At 44.3% G+C, this 17222-nt stretch overlaps 1 protein-coding gene across 15 annotated transcripts in view; it reads right to left on the reverse strand.

Annotated features, from left to right (window-relative positions):
- The window catches only part of COPRS (coordinator of PRMT5 and differentiation stimulator), a 141881-nt gene extending 125456 nt beyond the window's left edge, over window positions 1-16425 (reverse strand). For 3 of the 15 annotated variants that reach the window (XR_010435292.1, XR_010435293.1, XR_010435291.1), the window contains exons 1-4: window positions 16280-16376; window positions 15252-15339; window positions 14468-14716; window positions 12231-12421 (exon numbers count right to left, since the gene is read on the reverse strand). Coding sequence is in view for 11 of the 15 variants with exons in the window: in XM_064676072.1 (XP_064532142.1) it covers window positions 12249-12421; window positions 14468-14716; window positions 15252-15339; window positions 16280-16291 (522 nt within the window). In the remaining 4 variants the exon portion in view is untranslated. Of the gene's footprint in view, window positions 1-3983; window positions 4167-11728; window positions 12422-14467; window positions 14717-15251; window positions 15340-15573; window positions 15665-15686; window positions 16138-16279 lie in introns of those variants that run through there. The other 12 variants (XR_010435289.1, XM_064676069.1, XM_064676072.1 and 9 more) reach the window with 11 other exon arrangements.
- Between the last annotated feature and the right edge of the window lie 797 nt (window positions 16426-17222).

Here is a 17222-nt window from a genome sequence, read left to right on the forward strand (position 1 = left end):
ACTCTCCACGGACAGGAACAGATGCCCTTGATAGCAACCCTTCCCAAACTTTCTGAGGCAGCAAGAAATCCCTTCCCAAGGGTTTGCTGAAATGGCTCCTGAGCTCAGGTATCTGACCTCACCCTGACACGTGGGCTCCTCTCCACCTCCTCCTCACTGGGCAAAATTCCACTCTGCATTCTGGAATCTGTGCTGTCACAAACACACCTCACTGGGTAAACTCTCTGGTTTTTAAGAAGCACAGAAACTTTCATCAGACCAGTCTGAGATCAGTGAAGGAGGGAGTTCCACCATAATCTGCTGAAATCCAATTGCAATCTCAGCTGAGCATGAGGAACAGATGTGACAAAGCCTCCTCTCCTGAGGCAACGTGCTTTCCATCCAATGCAATGGGGAAAACACACCCTGCCCTGTCACACACCTGGAAATCCATCTCTGGAATGACTCTCTCAGTCACCCTCCATACACACAAGTGTGATGCACATGGCAGAGACTCCCCCCACCAAAGAGCACCAACAGCCCAGTGGAGATGACATTAATGAGAAGATGAAAATAAAAATGTATCTACAGATTATTTCTGCCAGTGGATCTGAGAAAGGTGCAACCTCCACTTTCCTTCTGAAAAGCTAACAAACCATCTCTCCCACTTGATAGATTACACTCCATTTGTCCTCACTACTCCAAACTACACTGGAAGTTTTCAGCCTGGTTCAGGCAGGGGCAGGATGCCAACACCATATTCTGTGTGAGGCCAAACATGCTGCAAGCACATAAACACCCACCTGTAAACACACACTGGATTTATACAAACATACAGACACATATAAACTCACTTTATAAACAGAGGCAGACCACACCTCAACCTTCCAGCCTGCACAGAGACCCAACTCCTACACCACTGGGAATGTCAAGGTACTTGAAGTCAGTCCTCAGTGTGCTTTGACCTCTGAATTTTTGGGCCTAAGACAGATCTGAGCTTGCACAGAAAGGTTTCACAGATCAATCTCCAAATCAGCCCTAATATTTAAAAGAACCAATTTATCAATAGCAGCCAGCAAAATAATTATAGCACTTCATGTGAACATAAATTAACAACCTTTAGGACAAAATTGATAGTTATTTTTATGAAGGGATTTAATAACACCAAAAATCAGGAGCTGATAAAGTCAGTCTGAGCAGACATGATAAAATTCACGAGGTCTTTGTCTCCACCTACTGTATGGAAGAATAATAATTGTAACTCCCTGAAGGATACAAAGATAATTGATACCTTTCTCCATAAAGCCCCCAGCATCTCCTCCACCCAGATCCCAGGACTTCAACCTTTACCAATTGTTACAAGAGCTGCTGTCACAAACCTAACCCAGAAAACAATCCCTAGGACTTCCTTTACTTAGAACTGAAGAGATCACCAGCCCATAATAACTGCAAAGCAGCAACTGTTATGGGTTTATGGTGCACTCTTCCTTCACAATAAGAGGTTTTGAAATGTAAGAAACTGTTTAAAGTAACTTATGTAAGAGGTGATCTGGGAACTTCCTGAAACAGGAATGAAAATTAAAAGCCTTCATAACATTTACTTCAATTTTTTTTAATGACCAACAATTATATTTCAAAAAAAAAAAACCCTCAGAATTGCAGTCTAAACCTGCACAGGCCTGTGAACACTCTCAGGTGTAAAGGCAAAAGGAATTAAACAAAACACTCTTAATTAAAACTGTCAGTCTGTCAAAATCTGGACAAGATCACAGAGGAGTCTGATCTATGGTTGCTCTATACTTTGCACTTCCTAATTGGACAAACAAAAATGCAGGTTATGAATCTGTTCTAAGGACAGCTCTTTCCTGCTATTCTGGCCCTCACCCGACCAGTTTATTTCTTTCCTACTGTCACTGAATTTCTGTACAATCAAAAGCAAAAATAAAGCTTTTCATTGCTATGGACTTGGGGAGACTGGTGCCAGACTCTGCTTGAAGAGAAACTGGGGGAGCCCCAGGAGTCCATTAAAACCTTGATTGGAATTGTCAGGCTGATGGCAGGGAAACAGCCGGGCTGCACAGCCAGGGGCTCGCACGCACCCCAGGCAATTTGGTGGCTTTATTTATACAAACCACAGGATGCTTCCAGTCCTCAGAATGTGTTCAGGGAGCAGATTCAAAAGTGCCAGAAAATTGAACTGTCGAACACACTGGTACTGGTGAACAAGCTCAGCTCGTAGTTCAGAAATACGCCCTGGATGCACCCAAGTATGGACTTGTAAAGGTGCACAGGCTGCATGTTGCAGAGCTGTGAGCATTTAAATAAGCAGTTCCCTGTTTATTTAATATGAAAAAGAGGATGTGGCTACTGTGGCAATTTCAAAATTTAATCCCTTTTCTCTCTGTGTTGAAAATTATATGGGTTTTTCTTACCCCAACTCAGGGGCACACAAAATGAATACAGGCTCTTACAGAGCAGATGGACCCAAGGACAGCAAAGGTTTAAAAGAAATATCTTCCAGTCAACTCACAAACCTCAGGAAGATTGGTACAGTAGATATTTCATCTGAAATAAACAAGTAGTATCATACAAGAGCTGGGAGATTTTATACATCTAGTTGGTAGCACTTCATCCCTTGGTTTTCACCTTCCTTTCAGGCACTCCTGGAGCCTGCACAAGTCAGTGATGCTACACTGCATACCCACACTCCTCCCCTGTGCATGCAGCAGGATGAAAGGCATCCCTGCAGCTCCAGCTGGATCAGCCCAGCCCACATCAGAGAGCACAGCAAGGAAGGGAATGGGGAATTGTGTCTCCAGGAATGCTGTGGCCTGGCCAGATGTGCACACTCACAACCAGCAACTGAAGGCCTTTGTGTATCCTGACAGATTGTTTTCCTGAGGGACAAAGTTTTGCAGCTCTAAAGCAAACAGATTTCATTCAGCAGAGTTTCCCTCCATCAGTTATTTACACAGACATAAATGTAAATGTACACATTAAAAGTAGTTTTAAGCCATAAGCAGAAGCTCCACATTGGATAAAAAAAGGTCTGATAATAGCAGAAAATGTATGGCCACAACAAGAGAGTCAACTTTACATAATAACCACAGAGGGCACGATGGGAAAGGTCCCAACAGCGGCTCTGCTGTGCTCCACACACAGGAACAGTCCCTGACAGCAGCACCTGAGCTCTGGCCTCTGCTGGGCAGATGTGCTGGTGGTTGTGGGGCACATGCCTGCACCACAGAGCAAAAGCTTTTGGCCTCATTTCCTCTCCTTCACTCTGCACTGTTTGAACAACCTTGCTGATACTATCATGGACTGAGTTCTGTGAGGGAAGGACCAGGAGCTGTCTGACAGGATCTCACCACGGGGGTCGTGTCCATCCCCTCACACCACAAACAGCAGGTTGTACTTTCCAGCAGCCCCCCAAACTGGCCATGCTGACCCACTGGCAGCACCTGCAGCTTGGGAGGAAATGAGCCCCAATGCAACGGCACTGGTAGATCCTGAGCATAAAAACCATTCCTCCTTCACCTTTGCATTTGTCTGCTCGGGGGTACTTCACAGCAGGAATGTCCACAAGTGCAAGACCAGTTTCAAGAACTGGTCATGAGCCTCTCCTACAAACATAAAAGTTTCTTTTAACACGTCCAGGAGACCCCCAGTGGGGTCTGTCAGAGCTTCCCCCACGCTCAGGGTGTCCCACTGCCCTCCCATCCCAGGACAGTCACTGCTGCCCTGCAGCTCAGAACCACAGAACATGATTTAATGAGATTTAATTCAAAGATACTGTGAAAGAGCAGCACATGTTTGGGGAACAGCTCTGTTTCTGGCTTTTACATTCTTCATATCAAGTTCCATCAACTCATACATGCAAATTAAAAGCATTTCTGAAAGTTCTAATTGATTACACTGTAAAAATGGGGAAAAACAGGATTTTTCTTTGAAGTGAAATGCACTGCAGTCCTGGCACTGAGGAAGCTTTGGGAACCATAGCAACGTTGTAATTTTTCAATACAAATTTTAATAGATATTTAATTTGTCAAATCATAGGCTGGCATTCAAGCCATTTTTTTCCAGCAGCCCCCTGCTTTTCAATACATGGAGCTGTTCATGTTCACTAGCAGTGGCCTCTGAGGTGCTTTACAACAGAGTTCTCTTCCAAATGTAATTTTCGTATCAACCTTGACAAAAAAAAAATTGTTAAGTGGTTTCCACTTCTGCTGTTACTGTCCTTGGCAACTTCATTTTTTATAAACCAAATGAAGTGTTTGCAAATATTCATTTTTTTGGAAGACAGAACAGGCAATGTTCTGTGGTGACTAACTCAAAAGTTGGTAAGAGTAGCTGAAGTACTTTGTCTCCCAAATCCTGTTCAATATCCAAGCTATTTTAAAAGCATGCAGCTGCATGGATGGGCAGTTAATGAATAAAGCTGGCACTGAGCTGGAATGTTATCTCAGAATGCAATCCACCAGCAAAAGGCTTTCTGAAATTCACTGAAGATAGGACTGCTAAGCAAGAAAAACATGCTACTTATTACTAGTGAATTTGATGGAGCACTTCAGGAGCAGAGTAAGTCTCCAGGCCTAAGAATAAACTGCATTCCTCTCTTGTACTCTGCAGACTGCAAAAAGCTGGAAAGCAAGCAACTATTTCCCAAATCCAGATTTTTCTCAGGAAAATTATGACAACTCTTAAACATGACAGATTCACCACTGAAAACACATCTCTGTCAGATTTAAAGTGTGTCATGATTTAAAAATCAGCAGTGAAAACAACGTCAGGAGGAATTGAGATGTCACACTAACACAGTTCTTGGTGTCTCAAGGTGTGCCAACACTGCCATGATTCACAGGATTTTGCCCAAATTCCAGGAGAGTACTGGTTCACACTGCCCTGCTCTGGGTGGGACCATGGAGGTGAGAGGACACCACTGCCACTGCTGCAGATACCACATTTTGTCAGGCAATATCATTCAGAGACAGGCCTTCTGTAAAATCAGACAATCACTACAGCATCCATTTTGTGATGGTAAACTGGCAACAAAAAGGATGAGGGAAAATATGCAGAAAAAAAAAAATCACAAATAAGAATCTGTAAACAGTAGCATTAAAAAACAGTTAATAAAAGTGTTAATGAAAACAGAAATTAGTCTAATTAAATCACCCCATAACATCTGATGGCAAAGCACATTGGTGTACTCATCACTTCACCAAAGCAACAAGACAACAGTTAAAACTACTGAGCTGTTTAAAATATTATGACATTAAAAATGTCATCCTGGATGTAACAACAGAATCCAGACAGAATGGATGTTAAATCCTCTATCACACTTACTGGTTTAATGCAGAATCTATCCAGCCAGCCACAAGTACCTATTCCTAGACTGCAGTCTCCATGAAGAGGTGCAATGAGATCCCTTGGGTGAAAATTCAGAATAGCCAAGAATAAAGAAACTTCTTTGTTATTATTAGAGCATGGAGGATATTTGATAAGACATGGAGAAAACAGCTGTTGCCTGCATCAGTAAAATGAACACTCAAACAGAACCTGTGTGGATTAACCATGGGAAGAAGTGCTATAAATAAATACCCCTCTCACACCAGTGTCATCTCTGAGGTAAAACAGCAAATAGAGGAAAAAAGGGTACCTGGCACCCTGAACTAGAGAAGGGAAAGCTCTCAGCTCAATTAGGTGAGGCTTCAATTAAAGAGGAAGTAATCAAGTGAAGCCCACTCCCACTGTACAAATGAGCAGTTACTGCACCCTCTGTGTTCTCCCACATTTACCTCAGTTCAGCCTCCTCCCACACTTCTGTTGATACAGTCCTTGAGCTGTTACACAAGGTGGATTCTGCCATTATACAGAATATTTCTTTCCTTTAGCTGGCACCAATTGCTGGGTCTTAGTACTGCAGGTAGAAACTAAATGTAAATTTAACCCCAGACAGAAGCAGACACTAGGTAAAAAAACACACACAAAAAAGAATGCTTCCAAAATAGAAAATTCAAGAAGAAAATGAAACACAAACCAGAGTGATAACTTCTGAAATCAGAGAAATCCTATTGCCAAGGCTTGACTGAGTTGTAGTGGAAGGCAGCATTAAAGCCTTAGCAATATCCAATACCAAGGTAAGCTGAACAGGAATAACTAAGCCAAACTTAAAGGGATATGCAGCAAAGGAGGCTGTTTCCCAAGTCCCTGGAGTCTCAGTTACAGAGCAGTTAAGTCCATTAGCAGGACACTGAACTTGCCCTTTTGTTTGGAGGCGGGTCAGGATCACAAAGGCTGGGTGTTCCCAACTTCCCCAGCCCCCTCACACGGAGCAGCCACTCTGCTGCAGGCAGGACAAACGTCCCCAGCTCCCCCCTGTCAGGGGCTACAGGACATCACAGCCATGGGACCTGGCACAAAGATGGGGCTCACTCAAGAACTCAGTACATTTGGGCAGAGCTGCACACTGAGGAGGGATGAAGGTGCCCTGGCAGCCAGGGTATCTGAGAAGGGCTTCCCCTCACTGCAGGTATGAGGTGCCAGTTTTGGGCAGTCACTGCTCTGCACAACAGAAACCCTGCTGCCCTTGATGGGACAGATGATGAACTTCCCCGTTCTTTCATCCGAGAATTTTTACCTCTGTACATAATTAGAAGCACGATCACTAAAGTCAGCATTCCAAACTGCAGGCAGGAACCAGACACAAAGTATTCCTACAGGGCTACAAGGCACTTCACAGACCACATAAGAAAGCCTGTCCTTAAACCAAATCCCAGATCTGTTTGAGGGATAGTTTGCCCACTTCTCTCCTAAGGACCAAATTAAACCTAATCCACCCACCAACACAAGTGCAGGTAACAGAACTAAATGTAGTTCTTATCTAGCAGACAGGCAGTCTCAGCCTGGCTTTATAATGTCTGACCAATCCCACTGGAAAGAGCAGACTTCTGTCAAACTACAAACTGCAGAGCTGGAGGCCCAATCAGACAGATCAAGTATGAATGATGCAGATAAGCTAGAACTAAATAAAACAGAAGGTAAAAGGTGTTTCAGCCCAGGAAGATAATGGCCTGTTTGAAGAACATGGAACTGAAAGTACTGATAAACTCAGAACAAGGGGGGTCTGGTATTCCAGCAGCCCCAGTGGTGACAGCAGACAAGAAAACCATGATGGCTCAATCAGCATGTGGCTGTTTGCAGGCTCCACTTTGGGCTTCCATTTCAGATTACCTGTCCCAGTTCAGCTTTGGTATAAGGAGTTAACCACAGCTGAAATAGAACTTGCAAAGTCCCCTTACATGTTCTTCTCCTGTACTAAGGAGAATGCAGCAACTCAGATTCCTGTACCAAATTATTCTGATTTGTTGCCCATGCTTCTGATGGAACTATCAGTTGTTCCTCTGACCTTACTTTTCCAATTCTACCACCCTACTGTCACCAACACTGTGAAGGCCTGCTCAGCTAGAAGAGTTTTCCTTGCTCTCTGAATCTCCAGTTACCTAGAAGGAGGCTGTGCTCTCTGCTGTGGGATACAGGTCCTGTTTAATCTCACTGTCACACCTATTTACTTCCCCAGAAACAGCTGAGCATGTAACATGGGAGATGGGAGTTACACAATTCCCAACCAACTGTAGCCAGACAGAACTATATTACAATGTGGCATATTTACTCTGGTGTCTGCATGAAGATTACAGATGAAATGATAGTCCTTTATCTGAGGTTGAATAATTTTAGTATTTTCTACTACCTGCTAAGTAACCAAAGGAACTCCTCAGTGAAAATGGGAATGTTTTGGAGTAGTTCCTGAGGTAGGGGCAGAAATAGTAAACAACTTGTTTGTTGTTGGAACATAAGCCCACAATAGCTACAGGGATTAAAACTACAAAGCAGCACAATGGGAACCTCTGGTACTCCAGATCTCACAGAAAACATGTTGCTCAAGGTAAGTCATACTAAGGACCAACAGCTCAAAAAGGACTGAGCAGTATTTCCCTTTGAGGGAAATAAAACAATAAATTGAGACCTCAGGCTCATAAACAAATAGATACAACTTACATATACAACTCAAGTCTTCAAATCCTGCATCATACAACGAAAGGAGTTTCCAGGTCTAAATACAGAAGTTGCAGGCAGATCAGAAAAGGTTTGATTAAAATAACTGAGGCCAGACATTCGAGACCTGCTGACTCATAGGAAGTTACCTTTCCTGGGCTCATTTCTGCTACATGCCCTGAAACTACCATCAAAGTGGGAAAAATCCCACCCAATACAACCTGCTACGATAGAAATGTAGACACTGAGCCACGTTCATGGGTTTTGCTCTGTGAAGGTCAATAGAGCTACAAGGAATGGAAGGAAAGCCCATTATATTAAGGACTAAAACCCACAGCAACAGTGAAACTCTAAACATGAGCTTTAGCTCAGAGATGACACCGGCACTGCTCAGGGGATGTACAGGGACAGAGGTTCTGCCTGGGTAAGGAGCCACCAAAGTTTGTACCAGCTGAGGATTTGTGTTCCCAGTGCTTAAAGAAAGCTGTTTCCATCACTAAACCCAATTACTGGGTTTGTGTCCTTTGCAGCTTTTTTTAGTAGGTTCCAGTTTCTCCTGCCAAGCTGGGAAACCATGCTATGAGCAGCTGGTACTCCCAGGACTAACAACTCCACCACAAATTTATCCTCTAATACTCGAGCTTCCGATGTCTCTGTTTGCAATACAGACCCACAGAGGGTATCCCACGTTCCTTCCCTGGGCCTACACTTACCCAGCTCCACAAAATGACCTTTGTTACCAAGGGATTTACACTGGTGTCCTTGCAAGCAACAGATGGTCAGGATGAGCTGCTGCCATCAGCATTTTTCCTTTAGTCTGTGGAATTACTCACATAGTCCCCCCTCAGCAGTGGAGGCATTTTCTCAGTTTAAGAGTGAAAGCACACCAGTTGTAAGATGGGACAAACAACAAGTGAAGCAGTAGTGTCTTTAAAAGACACTAAAACAGGCTGGATTCTGTGGTTATATAAGACCAAGAAACCCTAACTCAATCTGATGTATGAATTAAGTGCTGTACCTTATCAACAGGAAATATGAACACATTTCCTTCAATTATTTCCTCTTGCAAATCATTGCCTGTAGGTCTCAAAGGAAACAACAGATGCACCCAAAACAAGTTTTCATTTCTTTGCTGGCCTGTTCAAAGAAAATGCAAAACCGTTTGGTTTCTCAAAACCTGACTATTTAGACAAAATTTCTTGCTCAGTGAATTTGAAGCACTTTACTGGCTGGAATCTTTAGCTTTACCTACAAAGTGGGGAAATGAGAAGAAAAGCAAGGACAGCATCAAAGTTGTACCCTGCTCTACTAAGCCACCATATTATGCTTCACTCCTAAGCCTTCCCCACAGCATAAACCCAGCAAACATATTAACCTGCAGCAGGGTCTCTGTCCTTTGAATGACATTTATAATGTGGGTGGAGAAGGGGGAAGTTGTCTTAGGGATGTATGTGCATTTCACTGAGAAATCTTTGACACTTCTGAAAAGTTTTCAGCTGATTTCTGTGCTGCCAGTGTGTTTCTTGTATGCATACAGGATTTATGATCTTGGTCCTGTGATGGGACTCTCTTCCCTCCAATAATCTGAGCAGGCTGAAGGGCTGACTCTCGGTGTGAATTGTTGGCTCACATGCTGCCTTCTGTTGGTTTTAAATGCAATGTATTCCTGCCCAGAATGACACACTTGTGTCAACACAAAACAGGCTCAGTGCAAGATTCACAATGGAATTTGAAACACTCTGTAGAGTAGAAACATTGGAATCCACAAGCTCAGTTTCAAATCCTCCCAGGCAGATGCTTTCTGAGGAGGCTGCATCTGGTTTTCTAATCCCCCTGAAGTTTGAGAGTATTCAGATTAAGCTTTACATTAAGCCCCTGCCCTAACAAGCAGGGCTAAGATGAACGAAGTTATATTTGCCAACATATCCCTGGAGAGAGCAGGATGCATCTCTGCTGCAAAACCCTCGTGCTATTTTTCCCAAACCTGGTGGGGGTGGTGGCAGTTTTAACCTTAAATGGAAACTGAAAACAAATCTTTAAAGTTGACAGTCATTTAAAATGCAAACAGCTTAGCAAAGCAGCCATTCAACACAATTTCTCCTCAAAGAATAAGATCTTGGAGACAGACCAGACTGATTGCAATTAAAGGTACAGGGTGATAAAACACCTTGATTTATAGACTGCATGGAAAATGACTTTAAGATTCAGTACTGATGGAATTTTGGAACTGCAAGAAAAAAAAAAAAAATCACTCTAATCAGTGTTATAAAGACTTTTTGATTATTCTTTTAAAACAATTCTACAAAAGATGGGTTTGCTTCCACAGAATTCTATTAGTTTCCTCTTTATTGAATACGGTGGGATATCTCCCCCAAGCACAGTAAAAAACAATATATTAAGCCTGAAGTCAAGTGATGTTCTTCTCTCAGCCATGGGAGAGATTTTTCAGTCCAACTTGGGAGTGAATTAAAAAAAAAAAAAAGAGAAACTAATCGGGGCCATGAATCAGCCTCGCCGGGGAACACCAGGGCTCTGCAGAACACAGATCTGAATTGCTCCCAGCGTTAGAAATCCAGCCCGGGGAGCTCACACCGCCTGACGAACACACGCCGAGCAGGGCAGACAATTTTCTGCTGCCCTCTGCAGGGAAGCGTTGGGCGTTGACAACAGCCGGGGCCGGGCAAGGGATAAACGAGCTCACAAAACGAGCCGGGATTTTTCACAGGATTTTTTACAGTTTACTAGTGTGTCTGCACTCACTTTATGAATATTGCATTTCTAAATGCAAATCAACCCTTTTACTCTGGCTGATGAGTCAGTTATTGGCATAACTGAGTTTTGAGGGAAATATAAATCCCTAGGTCACTCCACCATATAGGAATTAAAGAACAGACCCTCTTTCTTGCAACCTCAACACCAGGTTTCTACTCTATACTTGGACTGCTAAGTGCTAACACATAACCAGCAATTGAAAGGTACCCAAAGGAAAGCTCTTGTCCTGTGTTCTCTAGGAAAAAATTAAGGAAATATCACTGTGTCATCCACTTCCTCCTCCCAAACCAGTGTGTGAATTATTTTGGTCTCATACATCAGATGAGAAAACAAACCCCAACGCTGTACTGTGCTCCAGTTCAGTGTCAAAACATGGGGAAAAAAAAAAAGCCACGAAAAGTTGTTGAGAGAGAAGTGATTAATGAAACATGAGCATTAGGTGAAGGTTATTGTTATGCTGGTGACCAGCCATTCAATCCACTTACACACTTCATCTGAGAACATTTCCTTTCATTGCAGAGCAAAGCAAGGAGGAGATGGTTCTAGTTCCAGCTATTCTCTGAGGGAGGTATTTTGTGTTCTCATCTCATTTGCCACAACAAGCAGTATCAGGAACCTTAATCCACTACTGTGCAGGACACACAGATTATGTACTACAAGATGTATATAAATGTCTTTGTCATTACACATCTGATGCTGCATGAGAGTGTAATAAAGACAACACTGGGACTGCAGGGTTATATGCCCATAGAACAAGAAGGTCTGATGTGGAGAAAGCTTTGTTGGGAGGCAGCCTTAGGCACCCAGCATTCCTATGGATGGAGCAGGCCCTCCTGTGTATCATCAAGTGTGTTTGCAAAATGTGTATCAGGTATTTGTAATTCCTTTATACTGGAATACATAAAAATAAACACAAAACAACTCATTCTGTATTTGCCACAGCTCATTTTGTTGAAAAGCAGTATCAGAATCACAAATGGGAATTAGAACCACATGGAAATACAACAGAGAAGCTTGAAGGAGGGAGAGTTTTTAAAGCTCTCCAAACCCATCTGACAGCATCAGGTGAAAAGGAGAGGGAACTAAGAGTTACACACACAGGGACCAGCATGTCAAAACTCACAAAGCCCTGCAAATAAACAATCTGAGTTTAGAAACTGAACACTTCTTCTCAAGCAATCAATTAGTAACAACATAGATCTACAGAACACAAACAAAACCTCCAGAGATGCACTGTCACAGCCAGCACCTGCACTCTTGTCTCCAGAGCCCAGTGTGGGCAGTTTAGAGCAGCTCAGCAGCACCTGAGCAAAACCTGGGAGGTGGTGTCACATTTCTGGCCTTTGGCAGAACTCTGCAAGCAAACTAAAGGACTTGACACAGCTCAGTCAGTGAAGAACACATTCCAACTCAGAAGCCAAACTTACTTCTGCCCAGGGTCAGCCTCACTCATCTGCATCATCAAACTGGCCACTCTCAACCTTTGCACTGACTCGTGGTGGAGAAACAAAGCAAGCTGTGTGCTGACAGCCTGGGTAGTAAAACCAGTCCTCCTTCCACACGGATGAGGCCAAAACATTATTTTCCTGAAAGCTTCCACAGGACAGATCATCAGCATCTACAGAAGATAAAAGAGAAGGTATAAACCATGGGAGATACTCAGGAAAGTAGTGGTATAGTCTAGCAGGTTCTTATGCAGGCCTACAGCATCTTTGGATTCTCTATTTCAACTTCATCTGCCAGCACTGATTAATTAGACCTAAATAAAGAGGCAAACAGAGGCTGAATCTGGCAATGTCTTCATTTGAAGGAAGGTTCCTGCCACACAGACAGAAGAGTTTTCCAAAAAGCTCAATGATACACCTGGATTCAGCCCATCTGACACCAGCTCATACAATGCAAGCAGTTCTTTCACATTTTCCCTGGGATAAAAAGGCTCATGAAACTATTACTTTTCTTTGCCCTCCCCCTTCCTGCTGTCTCCATATCCCCACCCCGATGAGGAGCCCTCCAAAGCCTTTAAGAACTGGGTCACTGGACAGAAAGGGAGGGTGGGGTCCTGTAAAAGCTCTCCCTGAACAACATTTCCACTAGGCCAGAATTAAACCTAGTAGGCCTGTTTTTAACTAAGTTGGCACAAAAATTGGGCAAGAAGTGTTTTAACAGAAGGGAAAGATTTCTAGGCAGCAGATACTGAGAGGACTGAGCAAAGGAAAAGCCCAGAGTATGGGGAGCAGAGGACCCAGCACAGTATTCCACTTGTCAGCCTTCCAGCAGCACTGCTAAACAACCCACCACAGCAAGTGCTTAAAGAAACATTTTAAAAAGCCATAAAATGACCAACCAAGCACCTTCTTTTATTTGGTAGCAGTTAACAACTGAGACACTTGTACTCACTACCTGAATCCCATAATCACAGCTGGCTCAGTTGGGGAGGATTTAAAAAGCATAAGCTACAGGTGGAATGAGTGAGTTAAATAAGTAAAAAAAAAAAAAAAAGAACTTGTGACAGTTCCAGTAAAAAATTCAAAACATACCATAAATTTGAGCAGACGGGGGATTAAAGGAAAGCCCAAAATGGAAGAGAGGGAAAACATCCAAAAAGGAAACAGTCTTTTTCCTCAAATTACCCACTGTGAAAAACCAATATTGTGTTTCCACTTTAAAATCAGAACGGTTTTATGGAAAGGCTACAAAAACTTTCCCACTTTCTTCTGTAATCAAACTTGGTACTTGAATACAACAGCCATTTATGGAATCAAAATAAACAGATAATCCACATTTCCTAAGCAAAGAAAAGTGTATTAATTACAAAAAGATACACATTAATGAGAAGAAAATACAAATATACTATTTTCATCAAAGACACAGCAGGTCATCAGCCACTGCTGGCTGAACTCCATCCACCTGTTCTACACTAACAGCCAGCCTGGCCAGTGCAAGGTTCAGACTCTTGGTTCAACATAAAAACAAGTCACAAACTGGAGGATTAATTCAACTCTAAAGATGTGGATAAATCCCCTTCTGTGCACTGCCACCTTCGCCCATGGGACTGATCACAGGCACAACCACTGCAGAGGATCGAGCTTCAAAAAACCAAACAAGAAAGTCAAACAAACAAACAAAAACTTCCAGCAAAAAACAACAATCAAAAAAGCAAACAAAACCAAGCCAACCCAAGCCAAAGCAACAAACCCTACTCAGAGACTGAGCACTTCCCAAGAACTCCATGCTCTAGAGGGACATTACAGAGTACAATCTTGAATTTTCTTGGAGGAAAGGAAGAACTTTTACACCAAGAAAGCTACATTCCTGCACGCCATTTACCCTTATCTTCTGCTTCAGAATAACAAAGATACACCACTAAGAACTTGCTTCTCCCCAGAGAGTCAATACACACATAGAATTCTCCTCCTTCCCATGCCACTCCCTAAGAATTTGACTGCTCAAGCAAGAGTTTCATATGAACTTCACAACACCACCTTTAAATCCTGTGCTTGACAACAAAATTGTGCAGAATTGTTACATGTCCACGAGGTCAACAAAACAAGAAATTGCTTCCCAAAAGAGAATATGGAGTTACTGAAACACATTCTGCAAAGCACCCACCTCCAACCACCTACTATCCAAAATTCAAATGAAGCACAAGTAAACGTGTACTCACCATAAGGACCATATGCAGACTCCTCCAGTTCTTTATCCCAGTCCTCCACCTCGTGCTCAGAAGCACTTTGCAGCTGTGGAGAGTCAGGTATACTGGAGACTTCATCCTCCTCCTCATCCAGGTAAAAATGCACCTTGTACCAGTCATCAGGAGAGACACTGTCATCCCCTTCACTGTGAGAGGCATCAGAGGCTTCACTTTCCTCAGACTTGCTATCAGGCATGTTTGAAATGTTGTCCAGCAAACATTCTAAACCCAACAGAAAGCGTCAAGAGATACGCTCAGAAATTAAACAGGAATATTAAATGCTCAGCACACAATAATTCAGATAGGTACACAAACACACTTTGTGACTGCTAATCTAATTACAATATATGCAGGTTCCTACATATGTAGTATCACTGCAGAGCTGCTTCACATTACAGATGCCTGGGAACAGTGAACACAGCCTTGCATCACAGCACTAGCCCAACTCAGGATTTTCCACACACTCTTGTTGGAAAATATCTCTAACGAGGGCAAAGGACCCAGCAGTTCTTGTTTCACCACATTCACCTGTAGGTATTTTTTAAAAAAATAAGTATGCTGAAAAAACACGGTTCTGATTTAAAAACAGTCATACTGATTAATTACTCTTGCACCTAGGCATACACAAATATCTACCTGGAAGTAATTTAGTGCAGTAACTGAAGAGCATTTCCCACCCTTCACCTAAAGATTTTAAGTAAATCTCTCAAGCAGAGCTTAAGTTTCGTTACTCACCATCTGCTTTGTTTTGTCCTACCTTTTCTGGGCTTCCAGATCATAGTTTCTCTCTTATTAGGAAGCTGTTCCTCCTCACAGTTTGTGGCGTCAACAGCACCGGCCATCACCTACAAGAGAGTTTTAAAGAATTCCATAGCACCTTTCATTGACTGCTTCAACACGGCTCACTGAGTGTTTCTGCGCCTTAGAGCCCATCCATTTGTTCCCTTGATGAATCAGAGGTTTCAAACCAAACAGGCTTTCACTTGAGAAGGCAAATCTGCCGAGGGATGGCTCATCCTGCCGCTGCCATCAGTCCCCCCTGGCATCAGCACCACAGCACAGCCCATCTCCTCCCTCACCCCCGCAATCCTGCTGCCACCTCTCGGGGAGGGGGCCCCAAAACTGACGCAAAATGCACCCGGTTTGAGAACGGTGGTAATGAAGGTACGAGGAGTGCAACAAATATAAACACCAGACAGTGAATCCACCACAGGCCGAGGGGCAGGAGCAGACCGGACGCTCCAGCAGCGCTGAGGGGCGGGAGAGCAGCAGGAAACCCTCGGCCGCGCTGATGGTGCCCACGGAGCGGGGAACGGAGAGTTCTGCTCGCACTCCCACCCCACAGGGAGGCGGCGGCGGTGGGTGCGGGCAGCCGGGCCTGCAGCCGGCCGGCGGTCAGGGCAGAGCGCGGGCTCCGGCCGAGCCCTCACGGCGGCCCCGCTGCCCGCCCAGCTCCTCGGGACCCCCGCACCGGCCGAGCCGCCCGTGTCTGAGGGCGCCTTGGGCCGCCTGAGGGCACCTCGGGCCGCCCGTCACTGCCCGGCCCTCAGGGCACCTCCAACTGCCCGGCCCGGCCCCGCCCGGCCCTCAGGGCACCGCCGGCCCGGCGGGCCCCGCGGCTGTGCCCGAGGAACCGGGTGCGGCTCCGGGCGGGAGGCTGGAACTGAGGGGGGCGCTGCTCCCGCTCCAGCCCCTGAGGGCATCGAGTCCAGTCCGTGACCCCACACCACCACGGAGTGGAGACTGCGCCCAGAAATAACAGACCTAAGAGCTGGGAGAAAATACCTTTATGCTCATGAAGTTGGAAATGAAGTCTCAACACCTCCCAAAGCTCTGCAACAAACTGATTCCCGCTGGCGCTGGCAGCATGCTCAGATAAAGCATGAAGAGATGGGAAGCACCTGGGCTGAACAGCTGTGGCAGGTGTCAGGCAAATGAGCTTTCAGGGAATGTGTGTCCCTGGGAGGTGCTGCAGGAACTGCCGTGAGTGGCAAAATTCTGTGAGGAACCAGAACAGGTGAAGAAAAGGGGCCCACTTTCTGAAATGGTGGAGGTACCGGCTTTGCTGGACTTGAAACAAAAAAGCTTAAAACCTTTTGCACTTAAAAGCTTTTAGTTGTGCAACTGAAGGAGCAAGAAGTGATTCAGGAGTAACAGAGTAAGGGGCAGAGAGGGTGTAAGTGATTATCAGTAAGGAAATCTCGAGGTCAGACGTGAGATGGCAGGGAACTAGTGGGGACAGAGGGGATGGCTTGGCTAAAATCCTGAGAAAGACAAAGCAGGATGTCCTTCAGATCTGGCCACAGAAGGAGCAATCTTAACAAGCTGCTGCTCCAAACTTTTCCAGCTAGTCAAAAGTTAGTGGAATTCGTTGCTTGAGAAAGCTGCAGCTTCTATTTGAGTGAAAAATCTTGAAGAAGTATTTCCCTGTATTGTCATTATGCCACCCTTCAGTCACTGGGAAATTACATGAAGGAACTATTGCTGTATGTTCCTCTACTTTCCTTATTTTTCCCTATTGATCCAAGGATAGAATTTATGCTGATTTATTGGGTTTGACATGGGAAAATGTGGCTCTCTAAAAAGCCAACACCGTTTCAAAAAGCCAGTACCTGTTTTTCAGGCACTGTGGACAGAAAGTTGAAGTGTAGATCAGAACCTTCTGCTCTCACCTCAGGGACAGTGCTAACAGATCTCAGCTCCCCTCTACCTTTCAGTCACTCTCAGG

Source organism: Pseudopipra pipra, chromosome 19, assembly GCF_036250125.1.
Source record: "Pseudopipra pipra isolate bDixPip1 chromosome 19, bDixPip1.hap1, whole genome shotgun sequence".
Lineage (NCBI taxonomy): Eukaryota > Metazoa > Chordata > Aves > Passeriformes > Pipridae > Pseudopipra > Pseudopipra pipra.